Source organism: Suricata suricatta, chromosome 2 (assembly GCF_006229205.1).
Source record: "Suricata suricatta isolate VVHF042 chromosome 2, meerkat_22Aug2017_6uvM2_HiC, whole genome shotgun sequence".
Taxonomy (NCBI): Eukaryota; Metazoa; Chordata; class Mammalia; order Carnivora; family Herpestidae; genus Suricata; species Suricata suricatta.
Genome location: NC_043701.1, coordinates 140,787,982 through 140,808,371, shown reverse-complemented (window position 1 = coordinate 140,808,371; position 20,390 = coordinate 140,787,982). Strand labels below are relative to the sequence as shown.

Here is a 20,390-nt window from a genome sequence, read left to right as displayed (position 1 = left end):
GATCACTTATAAAAAGAAGTAAGCAAAGAAGTTATACTTGTAGGTCTTTCTAGCAATTAGAAAGTTTGATGGAGATGTAGATATAAGTCTAGAGGTTTCTCAGCCTGGCGCTGTTGACATTTTGAGCCAGATAAGGGTCTGCAGATGGCACTGTCTGATATATAGCAGCGTCCCTGACCTCTACCCGCTAGATGCCAACAGCACCTCGTGGTTGTGACAACCCAGTATGTCTTCAGACACTATCAACTGTCCCTTGGGGCACAATCACCCCCGGTAAGTTGAGAACCACTGACACAGAGACAGACCCGACAGATCTCTAATTGACGACAACAACAAAAGTTATAGCAAAACAGTCCGGGGCGTCTCTGGGCATTGGGCAGCAAAGGCAACTACAGCGCCCTCTGCTGGCATCTGCAGAAAAAGCCAGGGCCAAGGTCAGGGGACCTAAACCTTCCAGGGCAGCGGTCCCCTGCCTGCTGGGAAGCTAGGAACTCAGGAGGGGAGATGGCCAGCCAAGAAGTCAAGGCTTCGGTCAAGGCTGGCTCTCCCTGCCCCAATACTCACACATTAATATCACAGGCTGGCAGGCATCTCCACGCAGCACCCCCACCAGGTGCAGGCAGCAGCTCCTGACTCCCTTCTTATTGTACAAAGCAGGAAGCCCCGCGCCTTCTTCCCAACCCTCACCTAATCATCTCCCTGCATCCCATGCAGATGCTCTCAAACACCGCCAACAATTTCAAGTTGCTATCAAAGTATGTATCCCATCGGTGCTAACTGCAGCAGCCCCAGCAAAGGGAAGGTACACCTTCAAAAGATGCTCAGTTATAAGGGACCCAAAAATCCACGTTAGCAAATTCTAAAGCCCAGCCGGGATTCAGTTCCCAGCCCCTCCTCCACCTCCATGCCCAGTCCCTGAAATCATTAGCTCTGAATTAAACCCAAGTAACCAAATGAGCTCCTTTTATTTCTCTGTCAGAGTTTCTCTCTGAAAAGAAAGAAATGCAGGTCGGCCAGACACGACGGGTTTACTTTTTATTAGTCTCAATTTATCTGACTTGCGTATTTCTTAGAGCTTTCACTATAGCTATGCCTCACTGGCCCGCAACTCCTCCATGACCGGCTAGCTATTTCTCGTTCATTTTTGTGACTTGCCCTTCTTACTGTCATGCTTTCCGGATGGTATCATTAAAGAGGTTGGAATTATTAAGCTCTTCGTTCTCAACAGTTTCCTAAAGCATCCTAAAGACACAGAGATTGTGACGAACAAGCTCGCGTGCCTTCACTTTTTAAAACTCCAAATGAAATGTAACCACAGCTAACTGCTGTTACAAGGGTTTCAGCAGACAAGCTTCTTGGTTCCCGATACAGCCATGCACAAGAGGCAGTATCCCACGCCCACGACTGTCTGCTCCAAGTTGACCTGCCAGGTTCAAATCACTGATGCCACTGTTGGTGACAGAGGGTAGCAACCACCCAGCAAAGTGACTTCCCAAGGATCCTGTGGAGCACTAACTTTAACTGGAAGTATATATCTGTTATTTGATTCATGCCAGTCTTGTTGACCGGACCGACATTTTCACTAGTTCAGAGGACAGTTCTTTTCCTCTCTATGACAGACATCCATCGGTCTTGCCCACTCAGGACCAGTTGCCCTTCCTCTGGCAAGGGAATGTGGACCTTCTTTTAGAAAACCACACCCTCCCATTCATGTCTATGCAGCCGCAATGGGATGGACTCTCTCCCATGCCAGGTATGGTCATGTGACTCAAGCCTATCCAATCAGAGGTCTCATGCCTCTGGCCATAGGGACTGGAGTCAGAAGTGAGCATGTGACCAAAGCAGACCCAACAAGGCAGGATATGGGGACCAGTATTGAGAGTGTTGAGAGAAAACCATGCCCTGGGTCTGTTGGATTCTAAACTAAGCAAACGTGAGCACGCAACCACAGGCTGATGCATTGCTTGGGAATGAAAACAACATGTAGAGCAACAGAGCGGAGAGATGGAGAAAGGCCAGGTGCTGAAAAGCTCCCTGGATCAAGCAAAGCCTGAAGCTAGACCTACCTTTGGAGTTTTCAGTCATATGAGCAAATAATTCCTCTCTTTGATTTTATCAGTTTGATTTTTTTTTCTGTTACTTGGAAATGAATAGAAAGTTCCATGAGGGTAGGGAAGCTGTCCGTTTCATTCACCACCACAGGCCCTGTACTTAGCATAGTGCTTAGCACCCAACAGAAGCGTGATATTAACAACCAGTGAATTAATTATGCAAATGCCTTACACAGGGAACCCGCCTACTCAAGCCCCTGTCCAGGTAACTGACACTTCCCTGTTTCACTCCATTTATTGCATGAGGACTTTGCAGACGGTATGAGACGTGGGGGCCCCTTCAGGAATTCTGCGGAAGGGAGGCCTAGGAAACAGCACACACTTGTCTCGGCCAAGAATAAGGCATGACCCAGAGACACAGGTGTCTCCTAATGGAAGACCCATCTCTTCCTCCTCAAGGAGACTTCTGGACTGGGAAGGAAGGGCTCCCTGAGCACTGCACACCCCACGGCAGTTACTTAACCGTGAGATGGCAACGGGGCAGTGTTCCATCATAGGAGCATGGACACTGGAGCCAGACCACCGGGGCTCGAACCGCACTGCCCCCACTTACGAACATATGAATGTTATGAGGATTAAATAAGTGAACAACCGTGAGGGAGAATCCAGCATGCTATAAACACAGTGTGCCTTCCAGCATCACTGCCTCTTCCAGAGACTTGTGTGAGGACTAGATGAAACGCTGGCTGGCCAGTGCTTACCTGCCACGCCAGCACAAAGGAAAAATTTAACAAATGATCTGTTAGAACATAAAAGCCAGCATGACTCCATATGGGAAGCCAACCAACCACACCCCCATGGATAACAACCAGTGCACACACACCCAAAGACCAGTACAAGGTGAACTGCCCCCTTCCCAGGGGCGCCTGGTGGCTCAGTTGGTTAAGCACCCGCCTCTCGGTTTCAGCTCAGGTCATGATCTCATGATTCCTGAGTTCAAACCCCGCATCAGGCTCTGTGCTGACAGCGCAGAGCCTGCTTGAGATTCTCTCTCTCCCTCTCTCTCTGTGCCCCTCCCCTGTACTCTTTCTCTCTCTCTCTCAAAATATATAAACTTAAAAAAAAGTGCCTCCTTTCCAGGGGTGCCACCAATCCAAGCGGGACTTTGGTGCGCTCCAGATGGACAGGGTACAGGGTTTGGAAACAGACACCCAGGCGTCAGCCTCTCTGGTTCCCCTCAGCCACCTACCCTCCTGCAAGACGAAGTCTGAACAACTCCATGGCAGCCCTGCCCCTGACCACTTCCGCACACTGGAGAGAAGCCCCAAATACTCCAATGCCCTCTTGCAGAGAAGCAAGGATGTAGGGGGAGAAAACCCCAAAGACCTAGTTTCCCCAAAAAGGACAGGTTAACTAAAAAGACTACTCCACTGAGTAGGACCAAGGTAAACAACATGGACGAGAGTTTATTTTTCCCCTACGGCCCAGAAAGGAAAAGGAGGTGGAGTGAAGTTCAGGATATGGGAGAAAACGTCGACAAGTACAGGAACTGCATTTTCTCTGGACACTGACACCTGCACCCTGACTGTTCAAATGTTGGCGATGCCCCACTGTCGGCAGGGGCGGCACATTAGTGTCGATTACGGGGAAACTATACTTGATTGGGTGCGCAAGCCATGCCGTTCTCCAAGAAGCCTTTCTAGGCTGTTCCAGAGGTAGGGGCCACCTGCTGGCCCCGTGCAGCCCTGGAGGCTAGTGAGACAAGCGCGTGAATCACAACACCCAAAAGCAGCATCCTGGTTTGAAATGAAACCTGGGAGCAAACGCTGGGGCATGTAAATCTACAAAGATCTTAATTACTAGACAGAAGGTGATTTGAGTCTGATAAACTTCTAATAATTAAGCCTATATATGAATTAGTCATTTCCAGAAAGGCTTCTCAACTACTGTTGTAGTGGAGACTGGACTTCATTCTCTAGAAAATGCCAAAGACACCATATTAGCTTCTGAGATTAGCAGAGAGAGAATAACTCATGGTGGGCAGGGGAGGGGAGGAGTTATGTGATCTGACCTAATTCTCATCAGACCAGACAATCCACAGGCTCACTGTTTTGACTCAAGGGCTGTCTGGCCTCTGTTTACACACCCCAGCAGGGGGTGCTCGTGACTCTGGGCGATAGTTTACTCCATCTCTGGACAGCTAACTGCTAAAAAGTCCATCAGATTGAATCAAAGTCAGCACCTTGTGATTTTCACCATGTGCTCTACGCCCTGACCCTGAGGCCTCTCACAGGCTTCAAGACAGCAGCTGCCATGGCCCTCACTCTAAATTTTCCTTCTCGACCCCTTTCCTGCCCTCAGGAAAATGCGAGGCCAGTGCTCTGGCATGAGCTGGGGCCCTGGGTGCCAAAGCTGGTATGAACTTGGGGCTGGAAACAGGTGGGAAACTAGACTACAGAGCCTGGAACAGAGAAAGCCCCAGAATAGTTTGCTGGAGTTGAAGAAGAGTCTAGTCTATGATAGCAACTTCCCAGTGTTAGGAAGATAGGAGGGATTTTCTGCACACACCAGAAATATGATGGGACTGCCAGAAGAAGATTAAATCAACAGAAATCATGGTTTATTGTTACCCTGTGCTTTTTAAAATTCAGATAGAAAATAAAATTTCAGTCTTCTCAAATCCAGCTGGGTCCCCTAGCCCTGTCCCCTCGCACACATTTTAGTCACCCCCACCTGTGAATCAGAAAGTAGATTGCAGCAAAACAACCAAAATAAAAGTGTGAGGTAGACAAGACACAAAAGGCTGAAATCCAAAACGGAGGACTACAGATGCCTGAAAGAGTTCAGATCTTGAACATACCATTGCAATCTATGGTTTCCTAAGGCACAAAATAATGTCTCTCTTCTTTGTAATCCTTTTTTTTAAGAGACTTTACAGCCAGCACACATTTTTTTTTTTTTAAAAAGAAGGAAAAAGATTCCTTTATTTCTTAGTTGGAACAGCTTAAGTAAGAACTTAAGAGGAAAGTAGGTCAACTGACCTACTTTTTTCCTCTTTAGAAATGTTTGCATTTGGGATCCGAGTCGGTGGAAAATTTCCATTCCACATTCTGCTCAGCAGAGGAAAACTAGCGATCTAGCTTTGCCATGACGGATCTGTGACAAGCCGACCATCCTTCCAAGTGACCCGTGGGCTACCCTCACAGCTTTCAAAAAACATTTCAAGAGGGGGATCATATTCCTAATGTAAGAAAATTCAGACTTACGCTTTTGGAGGGGGCTGGGAAGGCTAAATAAGTATCACCTTCCTTTTATGCACAGTCATTTGATGTCACCTGTCACCTTTTTTTTTACTTCCAAGTGACAGCAGTAGCAGAGCCTCAGGGTGTGAGGCCACCATTTACATATTCAAATCCTGATATACATCTCCAAAGGCTATCATGTTTATTTATACCATGTAACAAATGGAAAGACTTACTGTATGCCAGGAATGATCTAAACACTTTATAAATATGATATATTTAATCCTCATAACACGGCTACACAGTGGTATATTACTATTTTCTGCACCTGCCGATGTCTTCAGCTATTCTAAGCTTAACATGGATTTGGTGTCTGGGTCCACAGCTGGTCCGCAGCCCAAGCCCCCCATTCTGGCTGCCGGTTCCAAAACCTCACCATGGTTCCCTGTCTGCCCACTGATCTTGAACACCAGGGACGGGGCCTGAGCTGGTCCATTCTCTCCATCTCGGCCTCAGAAACGCTAGCTTCCGAGAGTGATCCCAAAGGCCAAATGGCGTTGCCAGATTTCCCTCTAGCTGGGCCAGAAGACCAGGGGCATCCCCACTCTACAAGGTCACAGAATGAGCAGATGAGCAGGGGTGAGATTCAAACATAAAGAACCCAGGCAGCATCTAAAAAGGTTCGCATGAATACACAGTGAGGGATGGCGAGTCCAGAGGGAACATTCCTGTGCCCCCATCTCCCTCCATCGGTAACAGTATATTTAAGGGGCCACAATAGTGGAGTAGGCAAGACCAGGACCCAGAAGCCCTATGTCTTGTTCCCGCTCCTGTGTGTCCTGCTGGGTGACAGGGGTTGGTTTCTCAAGCTCTCTGGGCCTCAGGATGGTTACCTGTAAAAAGCGAACCATGACTGGGTCAAGAGCAGTTGAGAGGGCCTGTGAGATGGTGCACATCGATCCCCCATCTCCCTTCATCTACACAGCCATGCAAACATGCAAGCATCGGCCAGGAGGATCACCGATGGGCAGCGCTGGTCAGCCAACCCATGTCCTTCCTGTTCTGGGCAGTTCAGAGAAGAAGGGACCTCCCAGTACGTGCAGTTGAAGGAACGGAGTCTACGCTCCATCCCCACTCAGCCTCTGCCTTCTGGGCACAATCTTCTCCACTTCACAGAGGGCTGTCTCCCTGTAGGGCAGCCTGGTAGGTCTGCCTTTTACCTGCAGGTCTCCTGAAAGGGGGTCCCCACTGCCTGTACCTCAGCTCCTGGACCAGTAATGCCACCAGCAACAGAGCAATGAGCAAGGTGAAGAAGCCAACAGTCTTGGGGAAAAGAACACTCATCATCCACAGCCTGCAGACTCCCAGGTGCCCACTAGGGGCCAGTCCTATGCCCTGGCCATAGTTCCCAATGTTCCCAACCACCAGAGAAACCTCTGGAGCTTCGGCAGGACCAAAGCCCACCATCCTGGAGGGTTGCCTGCAGAACACGCACCCAGAATCACACAGTATCCCAGACACAAAGGACAGAAAGCCTGAAGTCCCCATTCACCCATTCGGTGAGTCTACTAGCCGTCCAGACTGCCCAGTGGTAAGCTGTAGCCACCAAAACGCCAAAAAGTCCTTTCCTGTACTGAAGTGAAATGTATGTCTTCCGAATGCCTAGCCCCAAACTCTGGTTGGATCCTCTTCAATAATCTTGGGGCACCTGGGTGGCTCAGTCAGTTAAGCGTCCAACTTCAGCTCGGGTCATGATCTTATGGTTTGTTGAGTTTGAGCCCTGCATTGGGCTCTGTGCTGACAGCTCAGAGCCTGGAGCCTGCTTCAGATTCTGTGTCTCCCTCTCTCTCTGCTCCTCCCTTGTTCACACTCTCTCTCGCTTAAAATCAAATAAACATAAAAAAATTTTTAATTAAAAAAAATAATCTCTCGTCTCAAGACAGAACTTGAGATTGAGAAGCGGCAGCTCCGTTCCCCTATCCATCCCACACCATAATTTCTCTTTTCAAAGACAAACTTCCCCCAGGGAATCACTACACACGACAATGACTTCTATTTCCTTCCTTCCCGTCCCTCAAATACATTTGGATGCCTTGTAATCAAGAGTAAGGTAGGGGCACCTGGATGGCTCAGTTGATTAAGCTTCCGACTTCCGCTCAGGTCATGATCTCACAGTTCATGAGGTCCAGCCCTGCATCAGGCTCTGTGCTGACAGCTCAGAGCCTGGAGCCTGCTTCCGAGTCTGTGTCTTCCTCTCTCTCTCCCCCTCCCTCATGTGCACTCTGTCTCTCTCTCTCAGAAAATAAATTAACATTAAAAATAATAATCTTAAGAAAAAAGAGCCGGTGAACAAGGAGTCTGAAGGTTTGGGCCCATTCTAGAAACCTTGCAGCTCTGGGCACTTCAACATCCCCCTCTAAATACGTTCTGAAGTCAGCATGGAAAGGTAGGAAGCAGCGTCCATTCCATTTGGGAGCTCAAGCTTTGCGTGGAAAGCCACCCCCAACATCTGGGCCCCCTGCTGTCTGTGTGGATGGAGATCCCGCCCCCCCCCCACGTGGTGAAGGTCAGAAAAGGCAAGACAATGACACCCCACCCGCATGCAGGTGAGGCTGTGCTCACGATCCACTCCCAGGATCTGAGCAGGGTCTTGCGGGAACAGCTACCAACACCAACACCATATACCCCACACCAGCCACTGCCTATTCCCGCCAGGCCCTACGGTTGACCTGCAAGACGGCCGGTGGGCTGTGGCCATGACAGTACACCATGGATCACGCTGTGGCTGCTTTTCTATAAGGAAAGCACAGGAAGAAAAATGGGGTCTGACTGAGCCGCTGTTCAGACGGAGGATGTTCTTAATAATTTTAGATACATGCTGAAGCCCAAAAATAGACTTTTCCCCCCAAAGCCAAGCTCATATGCAGTAGCTTTTCTCAGGAGTATTTCTGTATAACTACAAGTCTCTCTTACAACCCCTGGAACATAACAATGAACAAAGGAGAAACGAGGAGTCACTTTACCACTTTCTCTTTTTAACCGAGGACACTATTGAGAACCCCTCGGTCCCAACAGGAAGCCAGCTCTCCTCCCCTCCCCATCTTGTTCTGACCCTCACCCCCACATATACCCTGTTTTCCAGAGGGGGTGGGGTCTCTGGTGGCCCGCCTCAGACTCTGAGAGACATCGGCACTCACACCGACAGGGCTCACTAAGGTGGACAAAGCAAGTTTGTTGGCTTCATCTTCCTAAATCCTGTGAAATCAATATAAAACTCCCAATTTCATAGATGGACATTTAAAGAACATGCTTAGGGACACCAGGGTGGGTCAGTGGGTTAAGCATCTGACTTCGGCTCACATCATGATCTCATGGTTTGTGGGTTTGAGCCCCGCATCCGGCTCTGTGCTGACAGCTAGCTCAGAGCCTGGAGCCTGCCTCAGATTCTGTGTCTCCCTCTCTCTGACCCTCCTCTGCTAGCACTGTCTCTCTCTGTCTCTCAAAAATAAATAAAAAAACATAAAAAAATTTTTTAATCCAGCTAAATTCACTAGGACTCCTTTACACAGAAAGGATTTATATTGGGAATGTAACATACGACATTATTGACTCAAATTCTCCTCCCCTCCTTATCTTCCTCACAGGAGAGGAGTAGAATATATTTTCCTGCCCCTGAACCCTGTGGCATAACATGGCCAGTTGTATGAGGCGAAAGCAACAGTGTCCTGCTTCAGAGACGAGGTTCACAAGCCTAGAAGGCCGCTTGGTCTCTGGTCCCTGAGAAGAGCGTGGTGGGCTAGCCTGCTGGTCCCCAGGAGGAACGCGGGAGACACAGGGAGCAGGGCCGCCCCCACTAGGATGTCCAGCCAAGACCAGCCGAGGGCAGAGCTCCCAGCCAAGCTGTGGCAAGTCTCCCTAACCGTTAAACGGGGGCAGGCTGTCTGCGCACAGTAGGGACAGCAGCTCCTTCTCTGGAAGGGTCAGTATGGGAGAGGCTCTCCCAGAAGCTGTCAGGGAATGCCTACGTTGGGGCAGAAGCGGGACCACGCCAGTAGTTCCCGATTTTAGGTAGGAGCAAAGTTACTCTCAATAGTTTGGAAACCAACTTGGAGCTGCTATCTTTTCTGCTCTTCTGAGCAAAGGCGATATATAAAAATAACTACTGCTTACTATCACCACCAACTCATAAAAGATGATGGAACATTTGAACACTGAAACTGAGAGAAGGACGTCATCTTAGAATATGACGCGGTCCTTTACTAGCAAAGATGGTCGGCCACCCTCCGTGCATGAGCCTTTTTCTTTCATTCTGTCACAGATCAATAAAAATTCTGTCATTAAATAGCTCCAGTCTGTGTATTTGCAACTTTCTCACATGCTTTATGATAGAGCTGTCAGAAGAACATGAAATCAGTTACATAAATTACGAGACTTAAATCATGGTTCTGTTTGTTCTGTGACAATATAAAAATTATATTTTTTCCATCAGGAGAGAAAATAAAGCTAGAGATCAATTTGAGCCCTTCGGTCGTGCCTCCTCCCCTGGCTGCCACAGGAAGCCCAACGCCAACGCAGCCAGGGCCCCTGCAAAGCCCCATCTGCACAGGACTCCTGAGCTGCTCTATCTATGCAGGCGCCTGAGACACTCCTGTTGTGCCACCATGAAGCTGATGGACAAATGAAAACGAAAGCAACGATTCGATGGAAACTCTTAGGACTAGAGGGACGCAGAACTGGGAGTGAGAGGCAGGGTGTCCCCGGGACCGGCTCCGAGGACGTGTGGTTCAGTCACCTGCGAATGTTCACTCCTTTCTGGGCCATAAAGAGCCTCTCCATCCTTCTGTTGGATGAGTGGAGGCTCGGAGAAGGAGGGGCTCTACAGGAGGATGGCTCCAGCCTATCCTCACTCATCAGACCCTGAAGGGACCCACACACCCACCAGGGCCCAGTGCACAGAAACAATGGCTGCCAACTGGGACCAGAAAGGCTGGGACCTAACCTGACACTTCATTTCCACCCTTATCCATTCTTCCCCTGGACACTTACTATGGTAGGTATCCGGGGAAAATGAATAAGGTCCTTAGTTTCACAGGCTTATGTTCAGATAGGAGAACAGACAAAAGCAAACAACAAGATAAATATCAATTGGGTGAGCACTCTTTTTTTTGTAATGTGTATTTATTTATTCAGAGACAGAGAAAGGGAGAGAGAGACAGAGACAGAGAATCCCGGGCAGGCTCCCTGCCATTAAAGAAGAGCCCGATGCAAGGCTCAAACTCACAAAGAGTGAGATCATGACCTAAGCTGAAATTAAGAGTCAGAGGCTTAACTGACAGCCACCCAGGAGCCCCGGGTGAGCACTCTTAAAGAGATAAGTGTAGTAAAGTGAGGGAAACTGGCAAAGGCTGCTTTAGGAAGGATTCAGGAAAGGGCCTCTCCAAAAAAGGGATATTTGAGATGAGAAATAAGAATGCATCACCCATGCAAAAAAAAAAAAAAAAGAAAAAAAGAAAGAAAGAAAGAAAAGCTAGGGAAAGAGCAATACCAACCAGATAGAAAGCAAGTGCAAAGGGCCTGGGGTAGAAAAGAAATGGCTTGTCTGAAGGAAAAAAATGCCAGAGCTGTGGAAGCAAGGTGGACAAGGGGAGAATTGAGGTATGAGACTGAAGCAGGAAGCAAAACCCACCATCTGGGGCCCCAGCATGAGGTTTGAAGTTCATTACCAGTATAAAGGGAAGTGAGCAGTGGGTATTAAGCAGGGGAGTGACAGGATCTGACTTCAATTTCAGATATTCTCAGGATGCTGTGTGAATGATAAACCATAGAGTGGCCGGAGTGAAACAGGCAGGCCAGTGAAGATACTCTTGCACGAACTGGATGGTGCCACTGTGACCTCTATGACCTGGGGCAGTCCCTGGACAATGCTACAAGTCACCCCATCAGTAATGCTGCTACTGCCTACATTTAGGAGTTCACAATCTCAGGGCTCTTGCAGTGGAGATGAAGGCGTGCATGGCCTTGCTCACCCTTGCATGATGTCTGCATGATTTCACTCCAGCTGCCGGTCCTAGAGCCAGAGCCACACCGAAGGGCAGCCTGTGAGGGCCTCCCTAGTAGCCCTTAGGGGCCCATGGTCTCTAGTGTCCATCATGACACTGGGGTCATCTCTATATCCAGATGGAATTGAGAACACACGGAAGCTGGCCAGGAAGCAGGTAGGTAGTTCACATGGCAAGGCCAAGGTGGAGGCTGGCCATGCCCCCAGGAAGTAGGCAGAAGTGCACCAACGGCAGGTAGAGGTCCGAGGGATGCTAACTGTGGCAGGGGAGATCAATTCTGACCAGAGGAGCCCTCAGGCAAACCCTGGCTCAGTGCTGATGAGGGACGGAAGACTCAGGGAGCAAGGCCAAGTGACAACTTATCCAGAGAAACCTGATGGTCTGGCCAGGCTGCTGGAGAATAAGAGACCATAAGGAGCAGAGAGGAGATGTATTGGTCAAGTCTATCCTGGAGAAGCCAGCCCCCAGGAGAATAGCCTGATGTCTGGGGACAAATAAGCAAGTTCAGCTCAGATTGTCTGAGCCTGGCCCATTCCAGAAGAACTGCCTAGTTGATTCAGAAACTTATGAATAAATTGAGGGCGCCCTGGTTGGCTCAGTAGGTTAAGCATCTGACTTTAGCTCAGGTCATGATCCCATGGCTTGTGGGTTGCAGCCCACATCAGGCTCTGTGCTGACAGCTCGGAGCCTGGAGCCTGCTTCCAATTCTGTGTCTCCCGCGCCCCCCTCTGTCCCTCCACCACTCATGTGCTCTATCTCTCAAAAGTAAATAAACATTTTTTAAATTTATGAATAAATAATAAACACTTATTTGTTTGGGGTGTTTACTGAGTTTTGGGGTGATTTGTTATGTAGCAATAGCTAACTGATGCAGAGGAGTCAGATGGCCAGTAGCCTCCAATTTCACTGTAGCAAATCTCTGCTGAAATCACAATCCTGTTTCCCTGTTTGAGGCCTCTACAGGTTCAGATAACTGGACAGGGGTCATGAGCTTGAGGGGTATTCTTGAACTTTACAAGTCTCTTGGTGACATTATGCAAACTTTCTCCCTGATTTGTATCTGTTTCCTTATCTGTAAAGTGAGGAATTAGATACTTCCAGGGAGGCTTCCAGCTCTCATGTTCTATGTTTGGGTGACTCTGACCTCCTCATTCAGCCATTGTGTCATCTCATCAACAAGTACGTGTTCAGAGCCTGCTGTGTGCCAGCCTCTGGTGGGGATCCGGGATGCAGGCTTAGACAATGAGATGTGGGCCCTGCCTCCCAGGAGCTCACGGTGCCCTGAGGGCTCACTGTCTTGGGTGTGTAGAGAGGACACCTTCGAGGAGCCCCTGATGGTTCAGGAGTCTTTGAGTGAAAGCGGTGAGCAAGATCGTGTCATCCGTCCCCAGCAGAGAGAGGGGAATGCACGTTCTAATCCCTGGTGCCTCCAGTGTGCCTGACTTCTGCTCGGAGATGTCTGCCTTGGTCCCTAAGGGCCTTGATGAAGGCCACTCAATGATTCTGCTCAGGCCCTGGGGAAATCACAATGCGTGCCTTGAACTCAGCACATTCCAGAGGACAGCCACGGGACCTCTCTCCACTCCCCTCCCCCCACAGGTGACGCAGGAGAGCCAACGCTTAACCCTGGGAGGCTAGCCAGTCTTTGTGGGGACAGCAGAGTCCAAAGTCCTCCACTAGCCCCGAGGACCGCAGTCCTTCAGGACCTCCTGCCAACCCCAGAGAGGCGGACACATGGAAATCATCCACCCCAGGGACCCGGGAAGCCATCCTACCGTGGAACCAGGGGGCGATGGATCTGGTGTTCCTCTCAAAGCCAGCCCGGCGGGGCAGCTGCTCCTCCTTAAACCAGCGGACTATGACTTCCCTGGAGACAGGCCTCAGTGGGCGCGCCCAAGTCCTGCTGAGAGGAGAGCAGGGATGTGGAAAGTCAGGAGGGAGGGGGAGGGGACAGGAGGTGGGAGGGGAAGGAGGAGGAGGGGAGAGAAGGGGAGAGGAGGGAAGGCCACTAGGAGGATGAACAAGCACGATGCCCACACTCAGGCCTGTGGAGACAATTAAATGAGTCCAGGTGCTTGAAGGCGCTTTGCAGATTATAACGTACCAGCTGTTCTTTTTCCCCAAAGAGAACGGTTATCACTTGCTTCGTAAAAAGCCACACAGGTGGGAATGGAAAAGAGGACAGGAGGAGACTCTGAGGGAAGGAAAAGGCATTTTCCCCTCTAGAATCACAGGGCATAAACATCGGTGCCCATGAAGGAAAATCCTCCTGTAACAGGAGCAGCCGGCCCAGGCACCCGAGAGGCCGCTCGCTGGCCTCCATGCGGTGGCCGCGTGTCAGGTGAGCGTCTCTAAGGCCGTTCTCTGAGGGCACTGTTGGTAGTACCCAACGATTTCAAACAGCTCTAATACCCACTAGTAGTTTTTGATCATTAACTTCTAGCACATCTATGGAATGGAATACAATGTAACTGTAAAAAGGGAAACTAGGAGGCACCTGGGTGGCTCAGTGGGTTAAGAGTCCAACCCTTGATTTTGGCTCAGATCATGATCCCAGGGTCACAGGATCAAGCCCCACATTGAACTCTGCGCTGACAGAGTGGAGCCTACTTGGGATTCTCTCCCTCCCTCTCTCTCTCTCTCTGTGTCCCTTCATCACGCCCTCTCTCTCTTTCTCTCTCACTCCAAAGGAAAAAAAAGAAAAGAAAACTAAATAAAGGCGCTGGATGGCTCAGTCAGTGGAGCATGCAACTCTTGATCTCCAAGTTGTGAGTTTGAGCCCCATGTTGGGTGTAGAGATTACTTAAAAATAGAATATTTTTTAAAAACTAAATAAAAATAAAAGAATAGCTAAGAATTGATACAAAAAGTAGAGCCATGTGTATAGTATGCAACCTTTTATTTATTCAAAAAATTAAAAAAGACCGGGCTATGACTTTTCATGTCGGTGACTACACAAAGGAACTGGGTGGGCACACGCGAACTCAGAACGGGGAGCCCACCTACGTGGCAAGGGAAAGCCAAGGAGAGGAGGCAGGAATGGAGGTCAGTCTTCTTTCCATATTTCTCTTTAAACTTCCTGGTTTGTGAATCATCAATGACAAGGAACGAAGGAAGAAAGGGAGGGAGGAAGGAAGGAACAAAGGAACAAAGGGTAGGAGGAAGGAAGGAAGCGAGGAAGGAATGCAGACAAGGTCAGCAATCCCTAGACTACAGAGAGACAGAGAAGGGGTTATGAATAATCCAAAATCCCAATTAAAGCAAAACTCAGACAAGCCACCATCATTTGGGAGTGAGTGGACTGTCCTGCGGATGAACGGTGGCTCAGAGAAGCAGCAAGCACTCACTGTCCACCCTTGCTGGGGCAGTAGTTGGCTCAGCAATGATGGAGGTGTGGGGGACCAACCTTGGGGCTGGTCTAAGGAGAGGCTTCGGGCAACCTCTTGACCGCAGGTCCCGGCAATCATGGGCAGTCACCTAAGATGTCCTTGCCAAAGCACTCGGAGACGACCCTCCTGCACTCAACCACACTCCCCTGCAAACCTGCTATCAGAACCCAGGATGCACCAGCACTACCTGTGGATAGAAATAGCAGCCAACGCTGGTTTCCAAGCTGCTGGACCACATGTAACCCACATGAGGTCTTAGATTACAAGTTCTTAACCTGGGATCTGTGGACCTTGAAGAGCTTGAAAGTATATGCAGACATTTTGGGGTGTGTTCACATGCACATTTTGGAAGGAAGACTGTACACAGCTTTCTTTAGATTCTCAAAGGAATCCTAGACCCAATACGACTCTTAGAACTCCAGGACTATTAGAAATCTCCAACCAGACTCCTCACCATCCCTTCCTGCCCCATTATACAGACTGGAACACTAAGGCCCACGGTGGGGAGATGGCTAGCTCCAAATTTCACAGCAGTTGGAGCAGAGCCAGGGCTGCATTTGCAGAGTCCCCCAGACCCACCTGACAGGTACAGCGAGGGGTGGTGGTGGCCCTGGGCTGGGAAGCGGGTGGTAAAGTCTGGCCTCCTGCTCATGGCTCTGGCCAAGCTCTCGGAACATGGAACTGAGGCCAGCAACAGTGCCCTTCTGGATGGCTCGGAGTGAGTGGCGCCGGTACTCATCCCTGGCGCGCTGGGCTCGGCGGCTCCTCTCTTCGTCAGCGACTTTGGACCGGCGCACTGGAAAGGGGTAGAGAGCATGTTTACCCAGCCCCACAGCCCAGGCTGTACACTGAGCAAGTCAGGACTGGCCCACAGAGCCCTGGGAGTCACCCAGCGTCCCATGATTCACCTGGATTCACCCACATGGGCTGCATGGAGGCTCAGAGCTCAGGAACGGCAGGGCAGGCCCAGCCCTGGCCAGCAGCCCGGAGCTTGCCTGTCTCTGTGGAGGTAGAAACACTCATGACAGTTTAGGGTCATTTGCCTGTTCCTATAGCTCTATTGCAGAATGAGCAAGCAACCTTTGGAAGGAAATATACCTCTCTCTATGTATTTCCTTCTGGGAGTACCCTGCATAGAGCAGCTTCTCAAACCATGTGCCCACCTGCTCAGCCTCAAGGGCACCTGTCAAGGTGATCAGCATCTCCAAATGCCACTGCCATCACCCACACTGATTGTAGTTTTCTCCATGCCAAGCCCAGGTTTCTATTTTTTGCATGCAATATCACATTATAGATCCCTCCCCCAGCCACCCAGGGAAAAAGGCCCATCACTCTTTCTACATCAGAAACCCAGCCTCCAGGGCACCTGGGTGGCTCAGTCAGTTTAGCAGTCGACTTCAGCTCATGTCATGATCTCGCGGTTCATGAGTTTGAGCCCCGCATCAGGCTCTGTGCTGATGGCTCAGAGCCTGGAGCCTGCTTGGGATTCTGTGTCTCCCTCTCTCTCTGTCCTTCCCCTGCTCATGCTCTATCTCTCTCTGTCTCTCAAAAATAAACAAACATTAAAAAAGAAATAAAATAAACCCAGCCTCCAAAAGGTCACATAACTTGATCAAAGATAACCAGCTAACAAGGGGCAGAGCCAGGGTTGGGACCCAAGTGTGGCTGGCTGGCTCTAAAATCCATGCAGCTCTTTCTGCCACCTAGAGCCCCCACAACTGCCTTCATTTGAAAACCAGGTGTGCCTGATACCAGAGTCCCTGCTCCTTCCCACAAAAAGCCAAAAGAGTATTTATCCAGTCCAACGTCCTCATGTGGCTCATGTGGAAACTGAGCACAAGGAAGGACAGTAACTTGCCCGGCTGGGTGAGTGGCCAAGCCAGGAACCAGCCTTGCTGCTCCCACAGGGTGAGCTGTTGGAAACACTGGGGCCCTGGTCCTGGTGCCCTTTCTCTGGTTGGCCGTGGCCTTGACAGCTTTGGGTGAGTGTGTTGGAGGGAGAGGATCCTTTGGGAGCTCTGTCATTCCCAGATGTCCCTCTCTCCAGCCTTCCAGGCTTTTGCATTTCTCCAGGCAGGGCCCTGTCTCAGCCGAGTGGCCTTGGGAAGACATTTGTGTGCTGCTGCTCTAACTCTCACAATGGAGTCCTGGAGCTGGGAAGATGCCAAGAGAGGGAACAAAACCGGTTGGGGGCAAGGTCTAGAATTCAAACCAATTCTTTCATAGTCTGAATGTATCTCATCAGGCCCATGTCTGCCTCTAAACTCTAGTTCTTTTTGCAGAGAACTCTTGGGGCTGGCCGTGTCCTGCCTGTGCGTGACTGGTGGCTGAATGGACCCGAGAAGGTCACCTTCCCCTCCTGGAGTAAAATCTTACCCATAATCTATTTCTGTTCCAATCCATTCCACACATGCAACCTGCCAACATCAGAGAACTGTGTTCTGTTAGTGTTTGGAGGACGCGAGGCAAATACGCCCTTGTCCTGAAAGGAAGCACTTCTAAAGTTGTCTCTCAAGTTGTCAAAGACCGTTTCTTGAAAGAAAACATTGCCCCAGATCTGCAGAAGGGTGCATGAAGCATGTCCCTCAGAAAGTATTTATGGAAGGGGAGGTCACAGGCAGAGGATCCGGTGGGCTGAGTCCCACCAGGGCAGGTGGGGAATTTCCTCTGCTCTACTCATGGCTACAGTCCAGTGCCTACAATACACACATGTCAATATGTCAACATGACAATACCTACTCTGGGATGACTGTGCCTAACTAAGGATTTAATTCTGAGCTCAGTGCAGACATAATGGAGACCAGACCCTTCCCTCAAGGTGCTACCTGGGAAAATAAGATAAATATCTCTAACACAGTGAAGTCTGGGATGAAGAAAGTATTGTCAGGGTTTTGGGGACAGCAGCTTTCACAGGAGAGGAAGCATCTGGGAAGGTCAACAGGAGTTTTCCAGAGAAAGAAGCCATCCCAGGGAGAAGCCTAGGTTGGGTGCCCAGTTGGCTCATCTGTAAGTTCCGGATACCAGGAACGACATGGCCTGCCTTGCACTGCCATGGTAGGGTCAAACAAGGCCAGGATGCCCAGGCGTGGGCTTTGCAGCCACTAGAGACAGCGACACTCAGTGACAGACACATTTCAGAAGGAAGTCATAGGCAAACTAGGAAGACCGGCTTTTGGAACTCAGCCAGGTGAGGCCTGGAGGCATTCGACACACAGAGACTAAACCCAGCCTCCCAAAGGCCAGCTCAAGCCTGCCATTCTCTTCCTCAAAGTCCTTGGGGGCTCCCACTGCACACAGGATGAAGGACAACCCCCCCCCGCCCTTAAGAAGGGTCCCACCTGCCTCATTTTCTTTCTTCTGAGCCCCTCTTCATTCTGTGGTGGGATCCACTGGGCTCTGCGGACTCTGTCCTGCTCGGCTGTGCTCAGCCAGCTCTGACCAACCATGATGCACACGCAGCCGGAGCAGCGCACAAAGGCCAAGGCACTGACGGCTCTCAAGGGTGAGGACGTGGCCAAAGCCACAAGCAGGAAGCAGGCGGGAGCTCTGCCTTGGCCTTGGCAAAGCCAACCCTGCTGCCTAGCCCTGATTACGGAAAAGGGACCGACATGGTGTCACACAGGGTCAAGTGTGGCTCCAAAACAGCTTTCTTCATTTTTTTCCCTCTCCTTACACTCTTTTTTTTTCTTTGAGGTAGACTTGACATATAACAATGTGTAAATTTAAGGCATACAACATGTTGATTTGACACATTTATGTATTGTAAAATGACTGCCATCCTAGCATTAGCAAACACCTCCATCACCTCTTACAATCGTCATTTCTTTCTCGTGGTGAGAACACTTAAGATCTAGTCTCTTAGCAGCTCTCATGTATATTAGCGCCGTTTGCTGGAGCCGCTGTGCTGTGCACTAGATCTCCAGAACTTTCTCATCTTCTAATTGCACATTTGTGCCCTTTGACCAACATCTCCCGCATGGGAGGGGACCAACCTCTCCTCCCAACCAGCCCCCCGTAACCATCATTCCAGTTGTTTCTAGGAGTTTCGCTTTTTTAGACTCAATATATAAGTGATATCATGTAGTATTTGTCTGTCTCTGACTAATCTCTCTTAGTATATTATCTTCAAGCTCCAACCATGTTGTTGCAAATGGCAAGATTTCCATCTTTCTCCTGGGTAATATTTCTGTGTGTGTGTGTGTGTGTGTGTGTGTGTGTGTGTACACATTGTGTCCATATGTACACACACATGCATGTTCTTTATCCGTTCTTCCATTGACAGACACTTGGGTCGTTTCCATAACTTGGCTATTGTGAATAATGACACAATAAACATGGGAGTGAGTGCAGGTGTCTCGTCAACAGCTTGGTTTCATTTCCTTCAGATGTATACCCAGCAGTGGGATTGCTAGATCGTAGGCTATTTCTATTTTTACGCATCTGAGGAAGCTTCATACTCTTCCCTGTGGCAGCTGCGCCCATTTACATTTCCACCAATGGCACATGCCGGTTCCCTTTTCTACACACTCCATCCGGCTTCCCTAAGCAGATCCCTGAACGCCCCTAGGTCTCAGTTTCCACCTCTGTCAAAATGAGAAGGACACAAATGTCAGCTTCACGGAGTTGTCATGGCGGGTAAATGAAACACATAAAAGCACTCTAAACTATGAAGTGTCCTGGAGAAGCAATGTCTTATTAAATCAGGCCCCTGGCTTTGATCCTTTCCTCGAATCTCCTGAGGCCTGAGTCTGGAGCCAAGCTGCCTAGACTGAGACCCCAGCTCCACTTAGCAGCTGCGTGACCCTGGACAGGTTAACCTAATCGCCCTGGGCCTGCGTTCCCTCATAAGTGAAATGGAGATACTAACAGTCCCTACCTCATAAAGTTGTCATGAGGATCGAGAAAGCGCTAATAATGTAAGCCACTTAAAACCACGTCAGGTACATATTAAGCACGACGGTTAAGTGTTAGTTAAAATGTGTATTATCTTCAGCTTGGATATTGCCAGGTCCAAAACCGAGTTCCTGGCCAGTCCAGGAGGGGGCAGCCTTGCTGGTCGATCACAGGGAGTCCGCTCCGGGTCAAGCAGATTGCCCTAAATTCCTGACAGATTGCTTTAGTTCCTTCTCAGAATCAGGAATGAATTCAGACTGTATCCAGTAACCTAGTACAGAAACCCTCAGCCAGAACACATGGGGTCTTTTTCTTCTAACCCAGTGAAAATAACCAAAACTGATATTAGGAGCCACGTTAGAAGCAGCCACATTAAGAGCAGCCACGGGTATCTTTTGCCCTGAGCCGGCGAGTATGAGACTCTCCCTGTGGCCTGGCAGACCACACAAGACGCCTGCTGCTTCCTCCCACAGCCCACGGCCCCCACAAGATGACACCCCACGGACCTGTCCAACAGGCCCCACGAGGCATGTGCTGCACACGAGCAAAGGGTGACCATGGCCATTCCCACTTCGAAGGTAGGTCCATGGTCTCTTTTCTCCTTCTGAAACTGAGTCTAATGCCACAGCCACACTGTGTGGATGGCTGGGACAGCGTGAAAACACGGAGGACAGGCTTCAGAGAAGCTGAACAGAGATAGAAAACGATAGCTAATCACAATAAGACACCACTTCACACACATCAGGATGGCTCTTA

The 20,390-nt window shown here is 49.7% G+C and overlaps 1 protein-coding gene across 1 annotated transcript in view; it reads right to left on the bottom strand.

The window, feature by feature from the left end:
- Positions 1–20,390, bottom strand: part of SH2D4B (SH2 domain containing 4B) — a 90,456-nt gene that overhangs the window by 15,933 nt on the left and 54,133 nt on the right. The window contains exons 5-6 of the mRNA XM_029915695.1: positions 15,321–15,537; positions 13,128–13,252 (exon numbers count right to left, since the gene is read on the bottom strand). Of these exons, the coding sequence (XP_029771555.1) occupies positions 13,128–13,252; positions 15,321–15,537 (342 nt within the window). The remainder of the gene's footprint in view (positions 1–13,127; positions 13,253–15,320; positions 15,538–20,390) is intronic.